This window comes from Cricetulus griseus, chromosome 2 (assembly GCF_003668045.3).
Source record: "Cricetulus griseus strain 17A/GY chromosome 2, alternate assembly CriGri-PICRH-1.0, whole genome shotgun sequence".
NCBI classification, from domain to species: Eukaryota; Metazoa; Chordata; class Mammalia; order Rodentia; family Cricetidae; genus Cricetulus; species Cricetulus griseus.
Genome location: NC_048595.1, coordinates 374,749,528 through 374,773,840, shown reverse-complemented (window position 1 = coordinate 374,773,840; position 24,313 = coordinate 374,749,528). Strand labels below are relative to the sequence as shown.

Sequence of the window (24,313 nt, the reverse complement as noted above, 5' to 3'; positions counted from 1 at the left end):
ATAAATGGACTGAGAAAGAAATCAGTGAAATATCACCTTTTACAATAGCCACAAACAACACAAAATATCTTGGAGTAACACTAACCAAACAAGCTAAAGACCTGTATAATAAGAACTTTGAGTCTTTCAAGGAAGAAATTAAAGAAGACACTAGAAAATAGAAAGATCTCCTATGCTCTTGGATAGGTAGGATCAACACAGTAAAAAGTGGCAATCTTGCCAAAAGCAATCTACAGATCAATGCAATACCCATCAAAATACTGGCACAATTCTTCACAGACCTTGAAAGAACAATAGTCAACTTTACATGAAAAAAAAAAAACCCAGGATGCCCAAAATAACCCTGTACAATAAAGGAACTTCCAGAGGCATCACCATTCCTGACTTCAAGCTCTATTATAGAGCATTGGTCCTGAAAGCACCTTGGTATTGGCACAAAATTCTTTTGTTAGACCAAAGGAATTGAATTGAAAACTCTGATATTCACCCACACACCTACAAACACCTGGTTTTTCACAAAGAAGTTAAAATTATACAATGGAAAAAAAGAAAGCATCTTCAACAAATGGTGCTGGCATAACTGGATGCTAGCATGTAGAAGACTGCACAAAACTTGAGTCCAAATGGACCAAAGACCTCAACATAAATCCAGCCACACTGAACCTCTTAGAAGAGAAAGTGGGAGATAGCCTTGACCGAATTGATACAGGAGACTACTTACTGAACATAACATCAGTAGCACAGACACTGAGATCAACAATTAATAAATGGGACCTCCTGAAACTGAGAAGCTTCTGTAAGGCAAAGGACACAATCAATAAGACAAAACGGCAGCCTGCAGAATGAGAAAAGTTCTTCACCAACCCCACATCTGACAGAGGGCTGATTTCCAAAATACACAAAGAACTCAAGAAGCCAGTCACCAAAACACCAAATTATCCAATTAACAAGTAGGATACAGAACTAAATAGAGAATTCTCAATAGAGGAATCTAAACTGTGTGAAAGACACTGAAGAAAGTACTCAACATACTTTTTGAATTTTTAAAAAAATTTATTTAATTTAGAAATGAGCTTCTTTTACACGCCAATCTCAGTTCTGTCTCCCTCCCCTCCTCCCCTGCCCCCACCGATCCCCCTATCCCAAGCCCTTCCTGCTCCCCAGGAAATCTTCAAAGTCTGTCATATCATTTGGAGCAGGGCTTAGACCCTCTCCAGTGTGTCTAGGCTGAGAGAGTATCCTCTATGTGGAGTGGGCTCCCAAAGTTCATTTGTGTACTAGGGGTAAATACTGATCCACTACCAGTGGCCCCATAGATTGTCCAGACATACAAACTGATTTCCTGCTTAAGGGGGTCTGGGACAGTCCTTGCTGGTTTCCCAGCTATCAGTCTGGGGTCCATGAGCAACCTCTTGTTCAGGTCAGCTGTTTCTGTGGGTTTCTCCAGCCTGGTCTTGACCCTTTTGCTCATCACTCCTCCCTTTCTGAAACTGGATTCCAGAGTTCAGCTCAGTGTTTAGTTGTGGGTGTCTGCTTCTGCTTCCATCAGCTACTGGATGAAGGCTCTAGGATGGCATATAAGGTAGTCATCAATCTCATTATTGGAGAAAGGCTTTTAAGGCAGTCCCTCGACTATTGCATAGATTGTTAGTTGGGATCAACCTCCGTGGGTCTCTGGATATTTCCCTAGTGCCGGAATTCTCTTTAAACCTATAATGTCTCCCTCTATGATGGGATCCCTTTTCCAGACACAGGACTGGTGGAGCTGGCCACCACTTGTGTGATGGTGCAGTCCCTGTGCACCTTGTCAACCTTGTCTGCAAGGTCATGGAGCTTCCTGATGTGCTGCTCAAGTTACAGTTTCATCTGAGGATAAACATCCAAAAACTCTTTCTGCTCCTCAAGCTTACTTTGGAGATCATATTCATCGTCTACATCACTATCCACTACGGTGCAACCAAGAGCTTCACTCAAGGCAGCTTTCTTGTGCCTGTAACAGGAGAGACCCACTGAGTGAGGAACACAGCTTGTAAAGTAAGGTCTGTCCTGTGGAAATCACAGAGCATTTGTTGTGATGAAATGGAGGAGAGTGTTACAGCTGTAGAGGATCTTTCCTTCATTGATGAGAAGGTTTGACCCACTGTTCCATCTTTAATTGTTAAGGACACAATGTATTAAAAATGATGGTAATGTGTCCTTTTAATTTTTTTATTTAATGTGTTTGAGTGTTTTGCCTGCAGTTTGTGTGTGTGTGTGTGTGTGTAGCATGTGCAAGCCCGGTACCACTGGAGGGTAGAAAAAGAAATTGGATCTCTGGATCCAGAGTTACAGACAGTTGTGAGTCACCATGAGGCTGCTGGGAACTGGACCTCAGTCATCTGGAAGAGCTTTCAGTGCTCCTAACTCCTGAGCCATCTCTAGACCCTTAACACACCCTTCGTTGCTAGACATTTAATAAAGATGCCTTCCCCTCAAGGTCAATGTCGTCACTACCAACATCCTCTGTAGAACTCTAAAACAAACACAGAGGAGTGAGGTTAGAGAAAAACTAACCCTTTATTTTAGGGAAGGTTAGTGTTCTCAGAAGAGTTCACTGTTCCCAAAGAAAAGCCTCCTCTTGTCCTCATCTACTGGGACCTGACCTTCCTGCCCTGCAGTGTCCTGCTGCTCAGAGATGTCCACGTTAGTTAGGGGACTTGGGATATGAAGGTCTGCAAATTGCACCTCCCTAAGAGAGAAACCCTACAGGGGACATTGTTTAAGCTGCATGTCTTTTTGCACTGCAGGTGTGTACACTGAGCTGATGTGGCCTCTCACAGGAAGACCCATCCACTCAAAACAGCACTAAAGTTCCTTCCTGCTGTGAGCAGAAGATATAGAAACCTGAGTGGATTCCTCATTTACATGTGGGTCCCATGCCCATCTCACTGTGCCTCTGCAAGTGTTTCAGTAGCAGGCAAAACTGAGAACTCAAACCACATAGGCTCCCTAGCCCTCCCTGAGTGATTTCTCAGCCTGAGAAAGGTGATGTGTGGTGGGACTTTGCTGTCATTTCTGACCTCCAAAGGAAGTAGACACTAAGGGCATGAACTGTAGGAAGGAAGAAGACCCCAGGTCACTCCTAGGGACTGTGTACGTGATCAAAGCCCAATAATCTTCTGAACAGTAAGGCTTACATTGACAAAGCATTTTCCTTGAGAAAACTTTATTAAGCTTTTCTAAACTGCTCCTGAGTGTGGGTTGATCTTGGCTTTCCATGTCTTTCCTGTACATGGTGGGCTTGCCCTGCCCAGCTTGTCAAGAATCCTAAGTCAGGTTGTGAGAACACTCTACCTTTGATACTTGATACTCGATACTCATTCAAGTTTCCATGTCTAACTTCCAGTGTGTTAGGCCTTGACTTCCCTCAGGAGGAATCCCATGAGGTCAGCTTCACAGTGCCCCTAGTCTCTGCTATCTACTGTCTCTAAGTCAGTTTGTCTGCTTGAGTCCCCAGCTGAATGTATACCCAGAATTGTTGTGCCTCTTTCCCTTAGATGAACAGTCCTGAGCAGTATCTTCCTACTGTTAACCTGTGTCAGAATAATTACTGCTTCCCATGGGAGCTGTCTTGGTGTGGGACACTGCATGTGAACTCTCACATGAGTGCACCGTGTCCTGAGACAACAGAGGATTCTCCCTTAAGGCCCTTGAAGTGGACTGTGGATGTGGCTAAGTTGGTAAAGTGTTTGCCATGCAAACATGTGGAGCAGAGTTCAGTCTTCCAGAGTCCACATTGAAAAGCCAGGTGCTGGACATGACTTGCAATTCCTGTTTGGGGATGCAGAATCATGAGAATCCCTTGTGCTCTTTGAAGAGATATAGTAGTCAAACTGATGAGTTCCTGGTAGATAAAGGTGATTGTTTCTTTTAAAGGGGCTGGCGGGATGGTTCATTCACTCAGATCATGAACTTCTCTTGCAGAAAAAGTGGCTGTGGTTCTCTGCATCCACTCTTAGTGCCTCATAGTGGCAGAGAGGGGATATGAGGTCCCCTTTTGTCCTTCATGGATAACCCTATGGATTAGGGACCTCACTCATGCCCTGGCTTAAGGTCATTACTTTGTTTCCTTAAAGGGTCTAGTTCAAATACAGCCACCGTTGTGTTTTTCAAATGGGTTTAGAGGCACAACTCAGTCCCTCCCATTACTAACACCATTAAAATACCTCACATGGCAGGTGTTCATAAACACATTTAAACAGCTTGTCCTTGATGTCAGATGTCATTCAAGTCCTTCTCTTCCTTCCTTCCTTCCTTCCTTTTTTTTTTTTTTTTTTTTTTTTTTTTTTTTTTTTGAGACAGGGTTTGTCTGTGTAGCCCTGGCTGTCCTGGGACTTGCTTTGTAGGATAGACTGTTCTGGAACTCACAGAGATTCATCTGCCTCTGCCTCCTGAGTGCTGGGTTTAAAGGCATGTGCCTGGCACCATTCAAGCTCTTATACACAGTCCCCTAACCCTGTTCTTCTTTTTTTTCCCAAACTAAGAGAAAAAGCTCATTGAGTCTGTGGCTGAGTACCTCTCTGTCTTCTCCTGCAGGTCATTTTGGAGCATGTCTCCATCTTCTACATCAGGATCTGCAATCATCTCACAAAGTGCTTCATGCAAGGAAATTTCCTCTTCTCTGTAACAGGAGAGACAGATTGAGTGAGGAAGACAGCTTGTAATATAAGTTCACTCAAGTGCAAGAAGGATACACCCAGGCACATACACACAATTTAAAAACAAAACCTTAGGTAAAAATCAACTTTCAATGAACACCTACTATGTGCTGGCCTGTATGAAGGCCATATAATGAACCCTCCATATGTATCCTCTTATTTTTCTTACAATGAAGTGCAATGCTCTTCAAATAAAGCAGAAGGTGATAAACTAAGTTCTCATGGTCACAGGCACAGCCATGGCAGAAACAATCTTGTCCCCTGTGGTTATTACATCCCATCAATCAGAAGCTGTTCCCTGCTACTAAACAGCATCAATGTAATATTTCCTGAGAAGGGACACACTGGACCCCAACTACTTGTTCTTCCTGGGCAGAATATTCCTGTCCAGAAAAAGACAACACAGCATGGGCTCTGGTGGCATTGCTAGCATCCACTAGGGAGGTGACCTGGACAAACCAGTTCCTCCCACAAGCTGTTTCTAGGCTTCCTCTTTAGTCAGCAGGAACATCAGAGCCTCTGTGCTCCTTGTGTCCAGGAGGTACCCAACCACAGACTCAAGGAAGAGTTTTCTCTCTAGATGGGTAAGAAAAAGAATATGGTCAGGGGACTGTGCATAAGAACTTGAATGGCTTCAGGAACAGCTGGTTAAATGTTTTTCTCAGCATCTGTTCCTTGAGGTGTCATTAGTGGTAGGGGTTGAGTTGTGTCCCTTAACTCATTTGTAAAAGCTCTAACCCCAGGTGACTGTATTTGGGGACAGAGCTGTTAAGGAACCAAGGGAGGTTGTGAGTGAGGTCCCTAATCCATGTTATTAGTGTCCTCATAGCAACCAGGAGAAACTCCCTCTCTCCCTTTCCCTCCTTCTCTATCTTCCCTCCTCTCCCCTTTCTCTCTTTCCTTGCCTCTCTTCAACTCTCCAGATACATAAGAGAGTCCATGGACCAGCACAGGGCACAGGCTCCCCTGCCATCCAGGAAGAGAGGGCTCCCCAGTGACAACCTGCCTCACTTTGATTGTGGATGCTGGGTTCCAGAGCAGGGAGAGGATAGGTTTTTTTCTTTTTAAGCCACCTACCCAGTGTCACTTAGTAATGGCATTTTGAGAAGACCAATGTACCAGAGCTGTGTCATTGTGCTTTGCAGATACACATGATATTTTCTGCTCAGAAGAAGTAGGAAGTGAGCCCCTCTTCCCCAGGAAGAGGGAGAGTCCAGTGATGGCTTCCTTTTACTGTGTGCCTGTGGCAGGGTCCTTGAATGTGACTTTTCTCCTTGATTTTTAAATAATGTATAGGAATATTTGCCTGCTTGTATGTATGTCTATGTATCATGTGAGTGTCTGGTGCCCAAGGAGGGCCTTGGATCCCCTGGAGTTGCAGTTACAGACTGCTGTGACCCTGATGTGGGTGTTGGGAACTGAACCCATGTCCTCTGCAAGAGCCACAAGTGCTCTTAACGGCTGAATCACTCTCTAGCCCCAAAAGTGACTTTTGACACCTGAATGGTTACTTATTAACCCTGAGTTTCAATCCACTGGACTTATAAATATCTTGGAGATCAGTAGCCCTCATTTGGGTGGTTTGTGAGGGAGCTTCCAGATGTGAGTAGATCCTAAGTGAGCTAATGAGTCTGAGCTAATGAGTGGTTCAAAGACTGAGGTGAGGCACCATGGGAAGTGGGGCCTGGCTGGAGTCTTGGGGCAGGTGTGCATCTTGTCTTGGCCCTTTCCTGTTACTGCTTTGTTTGCTTTTTGTGTGCCATGATGTGAGCTGCACACACTGTCTTCCTTACAATAATCATACAATATTGTAAGCAAAACAAATTTCTTCTCATTAGTCAAAATTGAAAGGGGAAAACTAAACTTAAAGGCTTTACTTCTAATAATTTAGAAATATAGGAACCAGACTCTCACTTAGCCCCTGCTTTAGTAGCCATGACAGACTACAGAAAAGACATATAGGTCTCTGACACAAGGAAACTCCAGATCCTCTGGCCTCCTGGAGTCTAGGGCCAAAACTGCACACAAAGAGATTCCAGAACCCCTGCCACCATCAGCCTCCTAGGTTTTTGGTTCCTCAGAACTGTTTGGCCACAAAAGAAACTGCAAGGGAGACCAAAACCTCCCCTATAGTCTCCAGGATATAGTTCTAAAAACTATTGGTATCTATGAACAACAGGCCACCTGCAACTAACAAAACAAAGTTATAGAAACCACAGAAGGTTCCTTCTCAGCACTGACCAATGAGAATACCTGGTACACAGGTATTTCATGCCAAAACATGACTTTGAGAAATTTCTTGATTGTTCCCCAAATGTCAACAATCAGAAACCAACTGGTACCTACTGATGTAATCCTGTAACTTTCCTCTTTAAAACCTAGCAATAGACAGGGAACTTCACCCACTCTGGAGGCTACTTTGACAGCTTGCTAGATGGGGTCCCTCCTGGGGTGTAGGATAAACAATTTAATAAACCTTATGCATTTGCATTGGTGATCTGTCTCCCTGGTTTCTTTGGGGATCCTTGTGACTAGGCTACAATGAAAATATGATCAAAACAAAACAAAACAAAACAAACAAAAAACTCCCCCAAACACCTAAAAAACAAACAAACAGCCAAGTGGTGATGGTGCATGCATTTATTCCCAATACTTGGGAGGCAGAGGCAGGCAGATCTTTGTGAGTTTAAGGGCAGTCTGGTCTATAAGTGAGTTCTAGGATGGCCAGGGCTATTATACAGAGAAAACCTGTCTTGAAAAACCAAAAATAAATAAATAGATGAATAAAAAAATAAAAATAAAAAAACCCAAAACCCAAAGGAAACAAAAAAGATCAAAGTGAGTAATACTAGTTTTTAAATTTTTAAATATGCATTTAAAATATGCCTGTATGTATGTCTATGTGAGGGTGTCAGATCCCCTAGAACTGGAGTTACAGACAGTTGCTAGCTTCCATGTGGGTGCTAGGACCTGAATCCAGATCTTCTGGAAGAGCAGCCCAGTCTTCTCAACCATTGAGTCATCTCTCCATCTCTAGCACCACTAGTTTTAACAACTAGCTTTTAGTGAATGAATGAATGAATGAATGAATGAATGAATGGTCTACTGAGCCAATAGAAGAATTTTAAAAAGAAATGGAGGCAGCAGAGTGGTGTTTGTCTTTAATCCCAAGCACTAGGGAGGCTAAGGCAGGTAGATTGCTGTGATTTGAGGCCAGGAGAAGCTAGGGGACACAGGGATTGGAAGACTTGTGTAGATCAGGCTGCTGTAGGGTGGTTCCTGGGTGTAGGAGGGTTCCTGGGTGTTGGAAGGTTCCTGGGTGTAGGGTGGTTCCTGGGTGTAGGAGGGTTCCTGGGTGTAGGGTGTTCCTTGGTGTAGAAGATTGTTCCTGGGTGTAGGGTGGTTACTGGTTAGTAGTCACTTGAAGGTGGAGGTTTTGTTTCTGTTTGTTTTCTGGGTTTCAGCTTCAACTTCAGACTTTTCTTTTAAATGAGAAAAGGAGCCATCAGGCCCCACCCCCGTTTCAGGCACAGCTGGTAAACAAGCACCTTTCCTGCAGTGCTGGACAGGAGCCTTAAGAGCCTGCAATGGGCATTGCATCCATTGGAATTAATGGGGTCCAGGGAGAAGAGGCAACCAACAGGGAGGGCTGGCTATACAGCAGGCACTGGTCTGCCTGTTTGTTATTCTGATCCTCAGAACAACATGGGGACACTCAGCCTGCAGATATAGGTAATTTGAGGTGACAGTTTCCAGGTAACAGAGATGGACTGTGGGGCCAGACTCCCTGAGGTACAGTAGCTTCCTGATGAGGACATTAGGAAATCAGTTTCCTGAGCTGGAGCCTGCTGGGCTCCCTCCTCAGGGCCAGTGCCCCAGGGTCAGCTGAGAGCAAACCTCCATGAGGGGGCTGGAGCTGCCTCCCATCTCAACCTTCCTGCCTCCTGTTCTCTCCATTCTTCTTTCTCTTCCTCTTTCAACTTCCTCCCCTTCCCTCCCTCCCTCCCTCCTTATCTCCCTCCCTCCCTACTTCCTTTTCTTCCTCCCTCCCTTCCTCCCTTCCTCCCTTCCTCCCTTCCTCCCTTCCTCCCTTCCTCCCTTCCTCCCTTCCTCCCTTCCTCCCTTCCATTTTTCAGGCTGGGTAATTGAGGAGCCTCCTGAGAATTCACCCTATACAAGACCAGGAAGGGGGGGGCCTCTCTGACCCAGGCCTGGAGGACTCTCTATGGTCCCCCTTGGGGTTCTCCTCTTGTATCTTTGACTCCTCTGAAGGCACTCAGCAGGGAGCCTCTGGCTGTCCTAGGCCATGAGCAGCAGCAAAGAACAAGACTGATAACATGGGGAGCCCATGACAGCTGCTGGTTCTTGGTATCACTCAGGGGATCCTGGCAGGTTTTCTTACAGCTCAGCAGGCGTCCAGGCTGCTGGGGGAAAAACAACCTGTGGGACAGAATAGGGACAGCTGCTGTGACCAGGGGATTTGGTGTCCCACATATTACTCAGCATGGCTGCCAAGGACAGAAAGAATTTGATCCTAAGTATGTCTGCTTCTTGGGCTCTGTGACTACTATTTAAAGAAGTCTGTTTTGTGGCTCCAGCCCTGCTACCCTCTCCCCCTCCAAGACAGAGGACTCCTCTACTGTTTGGGACAATGGAGAAGGTGTCAGTTGAGGACACAGCTGTGGAGAAACAATGGACTCTGCCTGTAGAAGGAAAGATGGTGAAGAATGTTCTGGTAGACACCTGCAGTACTAATGGTATTTTGTATTAATGGTAATTTTTATTAATGGTAATTTCTTGTACTGACTAAGTCCATGTTTTATTGCTGTGAAGAGACTCCATGACCAAGGCAACTGTTATAAAAGAAAGCATTTGATCCAGGCTTGCTGACTGTTTCAGATGTTTACTCCATTTACCATGATGGTGGAATGCATGGTGGCATGCACGCAGACCCAGTGCTTTTATAGTTGAGAATTCTACATCCAGATTCACAGGCAGCAGGAAGAGAGAGACACAGCTGCCTTGAGCCACCTAAGTGGCACACTTCCTTCAGCAAGGCCACACCTACTCCAACGACATCAAATTTCCTAACTACTCTCAAGTAGTGCCACACCCTAATTACCAGGTATCAAATATATGACCCTATGGGAGCCATTCCTATTCCAAACCATGACACTTGCCGTCCATGATGCTCTGGGTTCCTTACTCATACATATTGAAGGCTTTGCACATGCTCTGTTAGGTTGAGACCTACTGACTCCATGTCAAGGAGGTGGAACAGGCACATATTTGGCTAATGTGTGTGAGTTTTCAGTATTGACAGAGTGAGGACTTGAACCCAGAACATGTTAATCCATATCTCACTTCCATATGACTAAGCTCCACTGTCTTAAAAACACAAATGCATTCCCTTATGTTTATATTACATGTGTGCATCACAGTATTTGTGTGTGTGTGTGTGTGTGTGTGTGTGTGTGTGTGTGTGTGTGTGTGTGTTACAAATGCTTCTCTATCCACAGCACTGCCTGTGCCCAGTACCAGGTCCTCATCTTTGTATGTTCACTGGGGTCCTCTGTGGTCCCAGGAGACCTCTCCTTGCTTCTGTGATATCCTTGTCCTATCAGGATGGTCCCAGCCTGCTGTGTGGTGCCCTTGACACCTGCTCTTCTCCCTGATCCTGGACCTTGTGGTGTTCCTAATCATTATGCAAATAGCAATGCAAAGAATGTTCTCGTTGTCTGTTAGTGCCTGCATTTGAGACTATTTCCTTATGACAGCTGTAGAAGTAGAAGGACTGGGTTCAGGCACTAACATCTCACACAGGCAGTGGGTGAGGATGCTCAGTCCTTCCTTCTGACCAGTGCTCAGGAGTCTATGGGGTGGGGAAGACTTCCTAAAGAGAGAAACACAAACTGAGAGGTTGCCTGGAAGCTGGCAAAGGAAAGAAAATGTGTTTAGCAGTGTGGGTTGGAGGCACCAGCTCCTCCTCAGACCTGACCAAAATGAGAGTGAATAATAATGGTTAAGATATGGTGGCTCACTCTCACGAGTAGACTCTGCCCTTGTAACTGATGACTCAGGTCTTGCCCAGACCTTCCAAGTGTGTACATAGCCCAGGCTGGCCTCAAACTCACTGTGTAGCCTAGGAGAACCGTAAACTCCTAATCTTAGGTCTGCCACACCCAAGTGTTATGATCCCGGGTATGTGCACGCTCCCCTTGTTCAAGCCTTCTCATATTCACATGAATTCATAATGCAATAGAAAGTACATTTCAAAAAATGTAAGAGTCGGTCAGAGTCTGAGACATGGCAGGTGTTCTGAAGACCCCTCCCTAAAGTGAAACCCAGGGTCAGCTCCTCAGGGCTGGCATCTTTCCTGTTCAACAATGCTAACAGGGCCTTTGGACTTAAGGTGACAGGGATGGAGTCATCTCATCATTAGCAGGTTTAAAAAATTACATTAGTACAGAGATGCATATTAAAAACAATTTACTGTCCACAGAGTTTAAATGTCTGGAAGATTCCCATTGATGCGGCTGAATAAGTACACATCCCTATGTAGATGTTGGGCTCTGTAAGATTGTGGGGTGTTAGATAAATCTTTCCACCAAAAGCCGCCTGAGCCCCACCGCCACATGTGAGCTTTATGCCACCCGCCTGCCTGAGTTAGGCCCAAGTGAATACACAGACTTGTATTAGGTACAATGCTGCTTGGCCAATGAGTAGGATTCTCATCTGTTAGCTCAGTCTTAACTATCATAAACCTATATATTTTATAAGACTTATCTTATCGGATGCCTTATTGGCATCCCTCCTGGCCGGTGGATCACATTGTGCCGCTGGAGCAGGAGTGGGCGGGGGGGCAGAGAGGGATGCTTCCTGTTTCTCCTTCTTTAAATATGAGTCTCCTTGCTATGTCACTTCCTACCTGGATCACCACTTCTCTACTACATTTCCCAGAATCCTCTTTGACTCCTAGTCCTGCCTATCTTCCTGTTTCATTGGCTAAACAGTATTTTATTCAACAATCAATAAGATAAACATACACAGAAATACATTCCCCATCAGTGGGGATTTGCAGGACAGTCAGCAACACCCACTCAGGACTGTAATCTGCCCAGGTGGCATATTATCCTATATATCCAGCAGGCAGAAGCAGAGTGAGTCCATGGAAACCTCCCAGCAGTACCAGGTACAGGTCAGAGTGGCTTTAAGACTAAAGTGGTGGGTAGGGAGAGGTGACCATCTGTATTTGCCATTGTTCTCTAGAGTAACAGAACTCATAGAATAAATCACTTCATATATATAGAAAGGGGATTATTAGAATGATTCACAGATTCATTAGACTATTCACATTCATAGTCCAACAATGTCTGCCCATGAATGGAAGGTTGAAGACTCCATTAGCTGCTCAGTCCACTAGGCTGGATGTCTCAGCTGGTCGTCAGTATCTGCTGGAATCCTGATGAAGGAAGCTCTAATGCAAGTGAAGGAGTGGATTTGTTAGTTAGGGAAAAGCAAGCAGGCAAAGATCAAAAGCATCCTCTTCCATGTCTTTATATAGGCTTCCAGCAGAAGGTGTGGCCTAGATATGAGTCAGGGCTTCCCTCCCCAAAAGATCTGTATTAAAGTCATGTCTTCCCATCTCAAGGATCTGGCATAGGAGGGGGGTCTTTCCACTTCAAATTAAGCAAATATCCCCTCACAGGTGTGCCCCACATTTGGGTTTTAATTTAATTCCAGATGTAGTCAAGTTGACAATCAAGACTAGTCATCACACCACTCACGAGAGTCTACTTGTTCCAGGGGAGTTCTGCAGCTCAGACCCAGAAATAAAATATTAGGAAACAAACCATTTTGGAAATCTGTGGGACAAATGTTGAAACACAGCTTGGTAGAGCCAAGTGTGACAGGGAACTATGGGTGTGTCATTGCTTATGTGCACTGTGTTGGGATATTTTTTTTAATTAGTTCAAGTGAAAAAAGTTTGAATTATTCTCACCATCTGTACCCTGAGTCCTTGGTAGTTCTGAGAACCAGGATGTGGGGCATGGCTTCTTTTGTCTGGAAATCTCCAGGATCAGAAACAAGCTCAGACTTCCTGGTACCTAGTTTCCCATGGCCTCTGGGGCATGTGTGTGCCAATCATCCAGCTACCAAAAAGAGTAGTGCCCTGTTAGGGATGAGAAGAGCAGCCAATCCTAACACTGTTTATCAAACAAAAAAAAGTGATTCTGAGAGGGAAACTACTGTATATAATGTCTGACTTTGAGGAGAAAATGATAAGTCCAAAATTTCTAGAATATTCTTTGCATGTATAGACACATAAGTTGCCCCTACCTGGATTCTGCCCTTGGATTTTTCATATACACAATGGTGCTGTATACAGGATTGTGCACCTTTCCCACCCAACACCCAGAACACCCTTGCCTTTCTTCTGCAGTCAACACTGAAGAGAGGCTGGCCAAGACCAGGGGAAGCAGACTGGACATCCACTTATGTAGCTCCTTCTAGTATCTAGAACAAGATGCTCTCTTCTGGGCCTCAGTTTCCACCATGGAATGTGGCACAGACATACGTGCTGGGAGAGTCATGGTACAATTTCTGTGTTCCTTGCTTCTCTTAAGTACAACTTTGTACCATCTCTTCATGTGGCAATACCGCAGGGCCAACTCTAGTTTATGACACAAGGATGGGTGGATTCTGGGCCCTCTTCTCTCTCCACCCACATCCTTCAATTCCTCCTATCCCAAAGGGCCATCCAGAAAAGCCACATTCCCTCTGAGGAACCCTTGTCATATATAAGGAAGTCTGGAACTAAGACAAACCTCTTGGTGATCCCATCTGAGGGGTGTCCAAAGTCCCTTGTGCTGACTTCTGAGGGAGAGGAAAAGCAGCCAGATTCTAACCTGGATGCAAGTTCAGCCACCAGGGCCAGTGCCTAAATCACATTTACAGAATGGGGCAATAGTTGTTTTTGAGAGTGGCTGTGGGCATGGGCAGATTTCTCCCTACTTATGGAAGAATCTTCTCCTGGTTGAGTTAGATATGACACAGCTTTCCTTAGCAGTGTGTTCAGTCCCCAGCTGTGCATCTGAGTCATAGCCTGAGGCCGGCATGAGGTGGTGTTGGTGGGGCAATGTTCCCAGCCTGAAAGGGCAAGTGGTGTCACACATTCTGAGCAACTAATGAGCCAGTGGATGCCCCAGACAAGGCACCCAGTAGGTGCCACCCTCAGTTTTACCTTTTCTACAAACCCACTCCACAGACCAACCATAGACCATTCTCATCTCACAGTGTTTGGTGAATCTTTGTGGTCTCAGCCACCATTTATTGTGGGACCTCCCACTCTCCAGCTCTGCTGGGCCCTGTCCCTCCTCCGTGTATAGTCCATTCCCCTCTTCTCACCTTGGTACAGACCCTGACTCCACGGTCAGTAACAAATGTGGTTGGTACCAATGAAGGTTTCCAGAAACAATCATAACTGAGCCTTCTAAATCCTAATTAGCTAATGAAAACTTCATTAGCTGTGGGGAGGTTGTAATGTTGAAGATCAAGAGCCTAAAGACGCTTTCTGTCTGTCTTTAGTCCCCTGAATATCCCTTGTTGGATTTAACACCTCGTGACTAAGAGATAAAAACCACTAGGGATGTATTAACTTAGCAGACCACTAGCTTCCACCAACCCACAAGCTGAGAATATCAACAAACAGAATCCGAGGCTCTTAACCGCCTCTGATGTTTCCACAAATGTCTTGGAAATGTGTTCACTTATGAGTTTCTTTTCTGTTACTATAAAAGTTTCATGAAATGGTTTCCATGTTGGACTTTGGTGTAACCTATCTCTGTGTTCCTGGGGTCATGGTCCTCCTATTTGGCTCTAGAACGAACTGTGTCTTACCCCTTTGCGTGTCTTATTTTTGTGTTGACAATGGTAATGGAGAGGTGTGGATGGAGTCAGCCCCCACACATGGAGCCTCCTGAAGGAGGTTTCCCTCGGTGTTCCAGAGCTTCTGGAAGGAGGAACAGCACTGTACCTGGTGCCCTTGATAATGCAGAGTCCTGGAACCTTCATTCTTGGCCCCTGGCTGGCTGCACCAGCCCTTAGAGGAAACATTGGGAGTTGGGATACCTGCTAAATCTTTCAGGTTCTTATGTCCCAGGAGAAAGAACTGAAGCAAACACACAGTGAGGAAGTCAGTAAAAGCAGTTTATTTAGGGGATGAAGGACCTGCCTGAGGATGGGAGTGGACTGGGGACTCTGCAAGGCACAGGCTCTGAAGCACAGGGCTGGGGGTCTCGGCTTATTTACATAGCACACACCTTCTCTTGCGTTTCTGTTTTGTGGGTTCTTTTCTGCCATGCTTTGTTTCCTATAGCTGAGATGGGGAGAGCTGTCCAGTCTTTCTGATAACGGGCTTCTTCCACAGTTAGTCCAGGAGCCCTTCTCTCCAATTCATCTTTGGCACATCCTCCATTCCCTGTCTCAGGCTCCAGTTGGACTCATTTGCCCACTGCTATGCACACTAACCTGCCGTGATCAGCCATAGGCCTGGATCTCTGTCCCATGGACTTGACCGATCACTTGTTCCCCCCTCTCACTGTCCCCATCCCTGTCCAGTTCCTTTCCCCTGACCTCAGCATGTCTTGGGGGTTGGGTTGACTAGTTGGAGCCTGAACAGAGTGTCTCATAGAATTTGGTGAGCTTCTTCAACTTCTCCTCCAGCTCCTGAGCCAGCTTCCTGAGTACTTCAGCTGCCTCTGACGGTGTCCCTTCGTACAAATGCTTTGACTTTTTCACAAGGCTGTCAACATCTTTCAAGAGAGACACACCGGCAGTGGTGGCACTCCTGATCCGGGCTTCATTGCTCATCACCAGAGGGGTTCCTTTCAAAGCAGTCTGCACACGTCTAGCACGTTGGGATGAGATCCTTCCGGTGGTGGCGAGGATCCTGGCATCTTCCTCTAAGTGAGGGTTGGCTCTAACCAGCCTGAGGGCATCCATGTGCTGCTCAAGGGCTTCGAGGTTTTCGGTGATATCTTTGGCAGCCTGAGGTAACTTGCAGGTAATCCTAGCCATGGTTGTTCCAGCCTCCAATACTTCCATGACAGTTGAAGCTTGGTGACCGGCTTCCACTTCATCCAAAAGCCTTGTTTCCTCCACAATGGAAGTAGCAACACTAGTCACAGTAGCTGCTACCCCCAGGCCCAACCCAGTTGCTGAGAGCATCAGACTGCCCTCTGCCGTCACCGGAGACAGAAACAGACCAAGGAGGCCCAGGATGTCAGAGGCAGTACTGAAGGAGTCAGCCACTAAATTGGAGATGACGCAGCCCCTGTGCACCTCCTCAGCGTGGTCAGCCAGGACACGGAGCTGCACGATGCGCTTCTGTGCCTCTGCTCTCAAGTGAGGAAATGCTTTCCAAAGCTTCTTCCTGCACTGCAGGTCTTTTTGAAGTCTGTCTCTGTCTGCTTGGGCCGAGAGCGCAGTCAGGTCCCTCAGCACTTTGTGCAGTGCAAGTGCCTCATCCCTGTAACAGCAGAGGTCAAGTACATGAGAAAGATGGCTGCTGTCTGGAAAGTAGGCTGTGTCATACCCTCAAGCGTTATTTATACTGTCACCATCCAACAGGAACTCTAAAGACGTGTGCAAGTTCTCCTTCGGTGGGTGATGTTAGGTATTTCAAAGACAAACTTGTGGTCCTTAGTCGGGAGTGAGTTATCACAAGGGCTGGGGACACTCTGTGGGGAAGGTGCTTGCCATGTAAACATTCAAACCTGAGTCCCATACCTCAAACCCAAGTAAAAAGAACCAGGCCCAGCCAGGCACGTGGTTTTGTAATCTCAGTGCTGGGGAAGCAGAGACAGGTTGATCTTTGGACCTCACTGACCAGCTAGTCCAGTCTGCTTGGCAGATGTGAGTCCAGTGAGAGACCCTGTCTCAAACAACGAGGACAGTACACAAGGTGCAACTGAGGTGGTCCTCTGACCTCCTTGTATACATAGGTGCACGTGGGCACACACATGTATGCACATGCTTTATAACAGTCAAACACTGCTAGGTGTGCCAGTAGACATTGCAGAAAGATGCTTAACTACTCAGGCAAATGCCATCCCCTCCAGACAGATGTGCTGAGGGCAGTCTGCAGATGCACACAAGAACACAGAATGACATCAAAGCCCCTTTCATTCAGGGAGTGTTGGTGTACTGTGGAGAGTTCCTTTCCCCCCAAGACAAGATTTCTCATTGTTCTCAGGTGGGGCAATGTCCTCTCCAGCTCTGGCCTGCCAGAAAGGTGTGTTCACCTGAGCCCTTCAGCCAAGTTGCCGTACTACTTGAGCATCTTGAATCTGAAAGAGTCTAACGGTGGGACCACACTTTGACCATGACTGCTTCCACGTGCACATCTCTGCATTCTATTCAAACTGTAATCTCACTCAGACCTCAAAGATAGACTGCCCGAGACATTGTATCACGGTCTCCCCTTCCCCATGAGGCCTTTTCCCACTTTATCACTCATTTGGCTATTCTGGTTGGATTATTGAGGATGAGTGGCTGAACCTGACTTCTCGGGGTATAGACTGTGACCAGGAGTTTGGTACCAAATGTGGGCAGTGAGCAGCAGCTGTCTCCCAGTCGTAAGTCTGGGCTCAGCATCTGCTGCCAATCCATGTGTGTCTTTGCCCTGCACAAGTTCATCCAAATGAGTAGCAATGAATAGTGTCCTCTGACCTTGACACAAGTGACCATGCACTTGTATCATAAAAATCTAACATACTATAATCCCCTAATTTCAAAAAAGAAACAATCCTCTCCCCTGTGGGCACCACGTCCCCCCCCCCAAGCTAACGCAGCATGTTCAAATAGTTCCAAAGGATTGTTGAGGAGTGCCCTCGACCCCATCTCCTGGGACTGTCTGGAGTGGATGTGCCTGCCCAGAGAGAACCAATCATGCAGAGGTTTGGGGGCAGATCTGGGGCATCCCATAGTGGTGACCTGGGCAATTTGGCCTTAGATACGAATGCCTCCCAGGCTCCATCTTCAGTCACTAGGCGATGCAGGTCATCTCTGCCTGCCGTGTCCTGGAGATGCCCAGGGGCTTCCTTGATGAATTGTCTGCTCTCTATGATGGAAAAAAGAAGTCAGAGACAGGGTAGAGGGTCTGAGGTGGTGGCCTGGAGCATAAGGTTCTTACTGACATGTCATGAATGTTCTGCTGATCGATTCACCAGTGTTGTGGACTGAATTGTGTCCTCTGGTTTCCATGTAATAGTCATGAGGCCCAATGTCTATATTTATAGATAAAGTCTCCATGGAAGTGAGGTCATTGCAGTGAAACAATAGAAACACAGATCCCTAATGCACAGTCCTGGTGACATCCTTCCCTCCCTCCCTGTGCCCCTCTGTCCCTCCATCCCTCCTCCTCAGTTCCTCCTTCCCTCTCTCTTTTTTCCCTTTCCCTCTCCCATCCCTCTCTCTCATACAAATTCTGTGGCAGAGGCTTTGTAAAGATCCAGGGAGCCTGCTCCCACTGCAAACCAGGAAGACAACTTCACACTGGCAAACCTGCCCCACCTTCATTGTTTACATTGCCTCCCAGAGCTGAGAGAAAAGATAGCCTTTTGTTCTCCCTCAGCCTGTGCTATTGGGGGACTTATTGTGGGATCACACACACACACACACACACACACACACACACACAGATACACACACACACACACACACACAGATACACACACACACACACACACACACAGATACACACACACACACACACACACACACACACACACACACACACACACACACACACACACACACACATACACACACACACACACACACACACACACACACACACACACACACACACACACACACACACCACACATACACACACACACACACACCACACACACACACACACACATACACACGGCCACTTGCATACAGGAAAATGAATGTTTTCATTTCAGAGGAAATGGAAAATGAAGACTGGGCACTGGGAAGAGGAGGGAGAATTTCAATGCTGGTTTACATCCAGTTTGAACATCTGGCACTTCAAACACTGTGGCACCAGCACCTTCAAAGGTGACATTCTCTGGTTCTGACACTAGTTTATTGGGTCAAAGAGGAACATTGGAAAATGGAATAGAATTGATATCAGAGTGTGTTGAACACAGTAAGGTTAGTATTTTTGGAGTTATCATATACATACATATATATATTTGATATATATATATCAAATGCATCTATGTAGAAATCAGATCCCAAAATGATTGGCTTTGGACAAGATTACAGAAGTAGTCTTTCTTCCTCAATCTCTGGACTCTCAGAAATTACACAGAACAGTTAGTGAGTCATGCTGACTTCCGGAGGTGTGACTGAGCCACACTGTCCTCCACATCAGCAGGCTCTCCTGGTCACACCAGAGAGCACAAGGTAAAGGGAATATAACCCCTCATATGTCACCAGGATAGGGCTAGGACGTGGATTCATCAGACCCAGGGTCATGGCTCTTATCTTGGTCCTTGGTGGCCTCATCCTTATCAGGTATGAGGCCATCGGGTCTACACTAAGAGCAGAAAACAGGCAAGGTCGAGCATCATGCATACCTCGAGAGGCCATGAGAACTTCTGGATCCTTGGCACCTGTCACGGGATCTGTGAGAGATTTTCCTTACAGCTCACTGGATGCTCAGGCTATAGGAAGAAGACACACCATGTGGGATGAATTAGGGATAACTGTAGGGAAGGCAGGTGGGCAGGTATCTGGTTGTCCCTCAGGTCCCTCCAGGGTGGCTGCCAAGAATCAAAGGGACTTAATTCACAGAGCTCAGTCTTTGCCTGAACCACAGAGCTGCTACTTAACAAAGACAGTCATCTGGTTCCATCCCTTGTCCCTCACTCCAGGCGGGGCAGAGGCCTCCTGTCCTGTGGGGTCCAGGGAAGTATGAGGCACTGAGGGCACACTTGGGAAAAAGATGAAAATCAACACACGATGAGGAGAGATTCGAAGAACATTTCAGTACCTACGAGGGGGTAGAAACTGTGTTAAGCAATAGCAGCTAAAATCGAGGGAGGGACTCTGTTTCAGGGGCCTGAGCCCACAGGCTGGGGCTTAGGACGCTGAGGGAAGGAAGAGAGCATGGAATCTGCGAGCTTGCTTGTCCCAGTCTGTGTTGACATCTTGTTTTGGTGCAACAAGAATATCCTGTTACAAAATAAACCTGGGACCTGGGCCATGCTCTTGAGGCCTCCCAGCCTCTTCCAGGGAGCTCAGTAAATATCTCTGCATATTGCATCCTTTACAGTTACAGTCTCAAGATAACATCCAGACACCCTGCAAGGAGGGAAAGAATGAAGTGCCTTCCTTGCCAAGCACACCTTGGTGGGTCCTTCCTTGGGTCTCTTTCTCTAAAGACAGGATAGGGAGGGTTCCATGGACACAAGCGGCTCTCACTTAGTGCAGCACAAATCCATACATTCCCCCTAGTCCCACCCACCCACAGCCCTGATCCTATTGAGGGTTCTTGCTCCCCTCTCCCTCTAGACTTGAATGTCCATGGTGAGCCTTCTCCGACACTGAGAACAGCCAACCCAGATTCACTCGATAGCAGCTGTTTCCCTAGGGCTTTGTGCTGGAGGTTATCAACTGCAACAGAAACAAGCCACTTCTGTTTCTTGGAAGGAAGCTGTGAGGTGTCCCTGCCTGGATGCCCAAAGGTTGAGTCTTAGTAACCCAGGGTGTTCCTAGGAAGATGGCATCTCTGTATGGCTACCCTGTGCAAAAGCCACCACCACCTCCTGTCCCCATTGCCCTCCACCCAGAATTTGTTTTTCTCAGACTAGAGGCCAATACACAGTGACTGATTGACTGGGTCCTGACCAACAAGACACAAGAAGGCGGCTGCTCAGGGCCTTTTTGTGGCACTTGCTAAAGGCAAGGGTGTGTGGGAGAGTTGCTGTCCCCCTCACAACCTTTCTGCTTGATAGGTACAGGACCTAAGAGGCTGTGAGCTGAAAAGCTGGAAATTCGGGAGACACTATACATTACTAGGTGTATGCATCTTACAGGTCCCTATGAGTCTGGGCCAGAGAGATGACTCAGTGGTAGAGTTGGTGCCAAGCATGCCCCAGACCCTGGTACTAATATCCACACACTACCACAAAAGTAAATTGACATATAAATTTGTATAAAAATCTGTCTTGCTCTACCTGCATCAAGCCCTCCTTCTGGACTGCAGGACCGCAGCCTCTTGGATGAGTGGCCCCCCAGGGTTTGTCCCAGAGGTGTGAAGATGACCCTGTCCATTTCTGCTCCTGGCAAACTTAAGTTCCAGGCTGAGAGCCTCTCCAAATATGGCCATGCAGGGTGCCTCAGCACAGGCTCCCAGTGTCTGCCTGACTTCTTCATTGGAGCATACAGGGGTGAGGACAACAGGCTCCTACCTGAGAATCCGCAATTCTCTTCCAGGGTCAGGTTCAAGAGCTTGAATCGATCACAGAGGCCCCAGCCTGCTGGAGTCCCCCCTCCTAATCCCCTGAACCATCTCCAGTTTTTCAGGCCTACACTGGACTTTTCCCGCCTCATAAAATGTCTCCATCCTCCATGCCTTGAAATCTCACAGGCCACCTCTTTCTGGCTGGCTTCTTCATCCCTCCCTGGATTGAATACAGTGTTTCCCTGGGCCCTTCTCTCCATTAGTCTTGGTCTATCACCAGTGACAGTCATGATCCCAGCAGTAGCCCAAAGCTGGTTCAAGAACCATCCAAGTTGATATTTGTTCTCCTCGCCCCACGATGCCCCTGATCTGGGTTCTGGGGGACATTTATGGGACACAGAGTCCCCATTCTCTGAGGACATAGCATCATTAAAGAAAAAATGAGTGATTGCTTTTTAATTTTCCTCTCCTCCTCGGGCCCTCTTCTTATCGTCCCAACATTTTGAAAAGGTTCTCTGCTTCTACAGGCATAGAGGACTAAAACCCCTCCCTCAACACACACACCTGAAGTCTGACCTTTGACCTTGAGATTAGCAAACTGCTCAGTGTGCTGTTTATGTGTTTGTTCACATTTTCCATCCCTTTCCCCACACTGACACCCTTTCCAACCTAATACTCAGGGAACCATTTCTCTCTTCTCCATTCCCTACAGATTGAACAGAGCCCAGGGGAGGCCTGGAGGAGGTGGGCATGTGTTTGCTCACTTGCTTAGCCTGTTTCACAGACTCCTCAGCAAAACACCCCCTAGGTCCTCAGTTTCCCCCAGGGCATGGTCGGTTACATACTCAGAGACAGTCTGTGGCACAATCTCTGGGCTTCTTATATCTCCAAGTCAACATTTGTCCCCACCTGGTCTAGGCAGCCACGGTCCTGGTCCAGCTTCAGGATGCTCACAAGGACCAGTGAGTTCTGCCTCCTGCCCTCCTCCACATCCTTCAGTATCACCATTTCCCCAGTGGCTGGACACCCAAAAATCTACTTTCTATCAGGAGTCTGTTGGCCAGATCCTAGGCATCCTACCTCCTGAGCTGAGCCCCAGATGGCATGATGATCCAATCTGAGGGCTTGTCCATCCTTCCTTGAGTGCAGTGCAGAGAGAAAGAACCAGATACCAATCAGGCTGAAAGTTCTTAACTGGGGACTGGCAATGATACCTAAGTTCACTGAGTTCATCCCAGGAATGAGGTAATTATCCCTCTTTCCCAAGGTAAAATTGTGAGTATGAGGAGGGTGAGGAGCCGAAGAGGTTCAACTTACCAAGGATTCTCGCCCTGGATGTGCTCAAGCAGGACCCAGATGGCCTTAGCTGTGTAGATCCAGCCACCCAGGTGCACATCTGAGTCATAAGGAGAAGCAGCCTCTAGGGTGATGGACCGAGCAGGGAAATGGAAACTGAAAGTCTCACTTGAACAGCCATGATCCAATCAACACCCAGGAATGGAGACTTGGATGTCAGCCACAATCCCACCCACCTAGCTGACATCATCTCAATATTACTATTCTGCTCTGGCCAACCCATCTCTTGTGGGGCTCCCCATGGTGGTAAGACCCACCACCACCACAAACTGGGGAGCTCTCCACAGATCAGCCCCTGCCCTTTCCTGTTCTGGAAGCTTCCCCAGTGCCCTAGCACACCTCCAACCCCTCCCCTCTCTCACTTCAGCAGAACATCCTTGTCCTGCTGAACTCATCATCCAAGTTGGTTGATGAGGACAGACCTGCTGAGGGTGGCAGGCACAGTGACTTGACACCTGCCTGTGTGGATTCTTCTGCCTCCTGTTTCTGCTCTGCACTCAGACCCCTCACATATTGATTCCTCTGTGCAACCCCAGCATCTGCCATGGCAGACTCCCTGGCTGCCAGATTGGCTCCCATAACCCTCAAATAGAGGAAGCAAAGCCCACTGCTGACAGAAAAGTTTTGTGTCTACAATCTCAGGTAGCAATGGCTGTGGAATACCTCAGGTTTGATCTAGGCAGTAGGAGATATAACATGGCTGGACTTCAGTGGCCAAATGATCCTTGTATCAGGGAAGGTTCCATTCCACACATATGTCCTTAGGGCTTGGTGGCCATTCCTACTCTTGAGAGGACAGCAGGTGGTATTGGATCTCTGCACTTCTGTTGCCAACACACTTGCACATTTGACTGGAGTTTAATCAGGACCTGGCTGCAGATTCACCTGAAAGAGAGATTAAGGTTCTCATCCTCCAGGTACTTAAGCAGAGCCCATCCCACCTGGGCATCCTGAAGATATGCTGAAGTATAGTTCAGTTGACCAGCGCCATGACAAGAAATGTCATTCAGGGCAGTTGCCAGTTTAGAGGTGGGGATGCCGAAAAGACCTTTGGTCTAGAGGCTATTGCAACTATTGGGAGTATGACCTTAATGCCAAGGAGAACAAACTTGCAATGGCTTTGGCAAGCAGAGGATGAACACTAGCACCACCTAGGGGACCTCAGAGGGGTCAGCAATCAAGGCATCTGGGTATCCTGTTTATTACATCAGTCCAGTCCACACAATGGAGAGTGTGCTCAACTCAAACATGCTGGGTACTGTAGAAGGTGCCCTGAAACATGGGTCCATCTCTCTACAGGTCTCCCTTTATTTAGGGACATCACAAAGTAGGAACAGGGGTTTTCCAACAATCTATATGAAATGGGGCTTCAGAACTCACTCAAGAGACAAACATCCCAGGGATGCAAAACACAGGAAATAGAGAGAGGTACATTCCAGGGTCACAGCTCTGGGTGACCACATGGAAGCAGAAGAGGCAGACACTGGCCCCAGGTGTTGAGTCTAGTCGACCGTCTGAATTCAAGAAGAATCCCATTTGTCTTTGCTCAGATGAGACACCGGTGCCCAAATAACAAGAGCTAATAACTTCAAGGAAGATCATAGAGGAACAGAATTAGGGGATGGGGTGTCACTCACAATTGTCATATTTTGATGACAAAGTGCAGAAAACTCACCTTCAGGTTGACGCAAGTGCAAAGGTCAGGATTAGCAGGTTTATCTGCAGAGGAAACACAGTAGCCCTGTGATTCCCTTAAGACAGGATCTAGTGATTGACACAGAGCCTGTGGCTTGCCTCTCTGCAGAGTCCTCAGGAT

At 47.0% G+C, this 24,313-nt stretch overlaps 1 protein-coding gene and 1 pseudogene across 1 annotated transcript; both read right to left on the bottom strand.

The window, feature by feature from the left end:
- Positions 1-1,725: 1,725 nt before the first annotated feature.
- Positions 1,726-9,631, bottom strand: LOC113834497 (annotated as a pseudogene).
- Positions 9,632-14,885: 5,254 nt separating this feature from the next.
- Positions 14,886-22,615, bottom strand: LOC100767734 (apolipoprotein L3). Its single transcript, XM_035440743.1, has 4 exons — positions 22,459-22,615; positions 19,313-19,399; positions 17,694-17,820; positions 14,886-16,227 (listed from the first exon to the last, which is right to left on the bottom strand). Exons 2-4 carry the CDS (start codon positions 19,323-19,325, stop codon positions 15,360-15,362), a joined length of 1,008 nt encoding a protein of 335 aa, XP_035296634.1. The 5' UTR covers positions 19,326-19,399; positions 22,459-22,615; the 3' UTR covers positions 14,886-15,359.
- Positions 22,616-24,313: the final 1,698 nt, after the last annotated feature.

Excerpts from the sequence above, each read along its gene's own strand:
- LOC100767734 (XM_035440743.1), bottom strand. Across the intron at positions 16,228-17,693 it reads TCTAAGGCCAAATTGCCCAG|GGATGAGGCACTTGCACTGC; the intron begins GTCACCACTATG and ends CTGCTGTTACAG.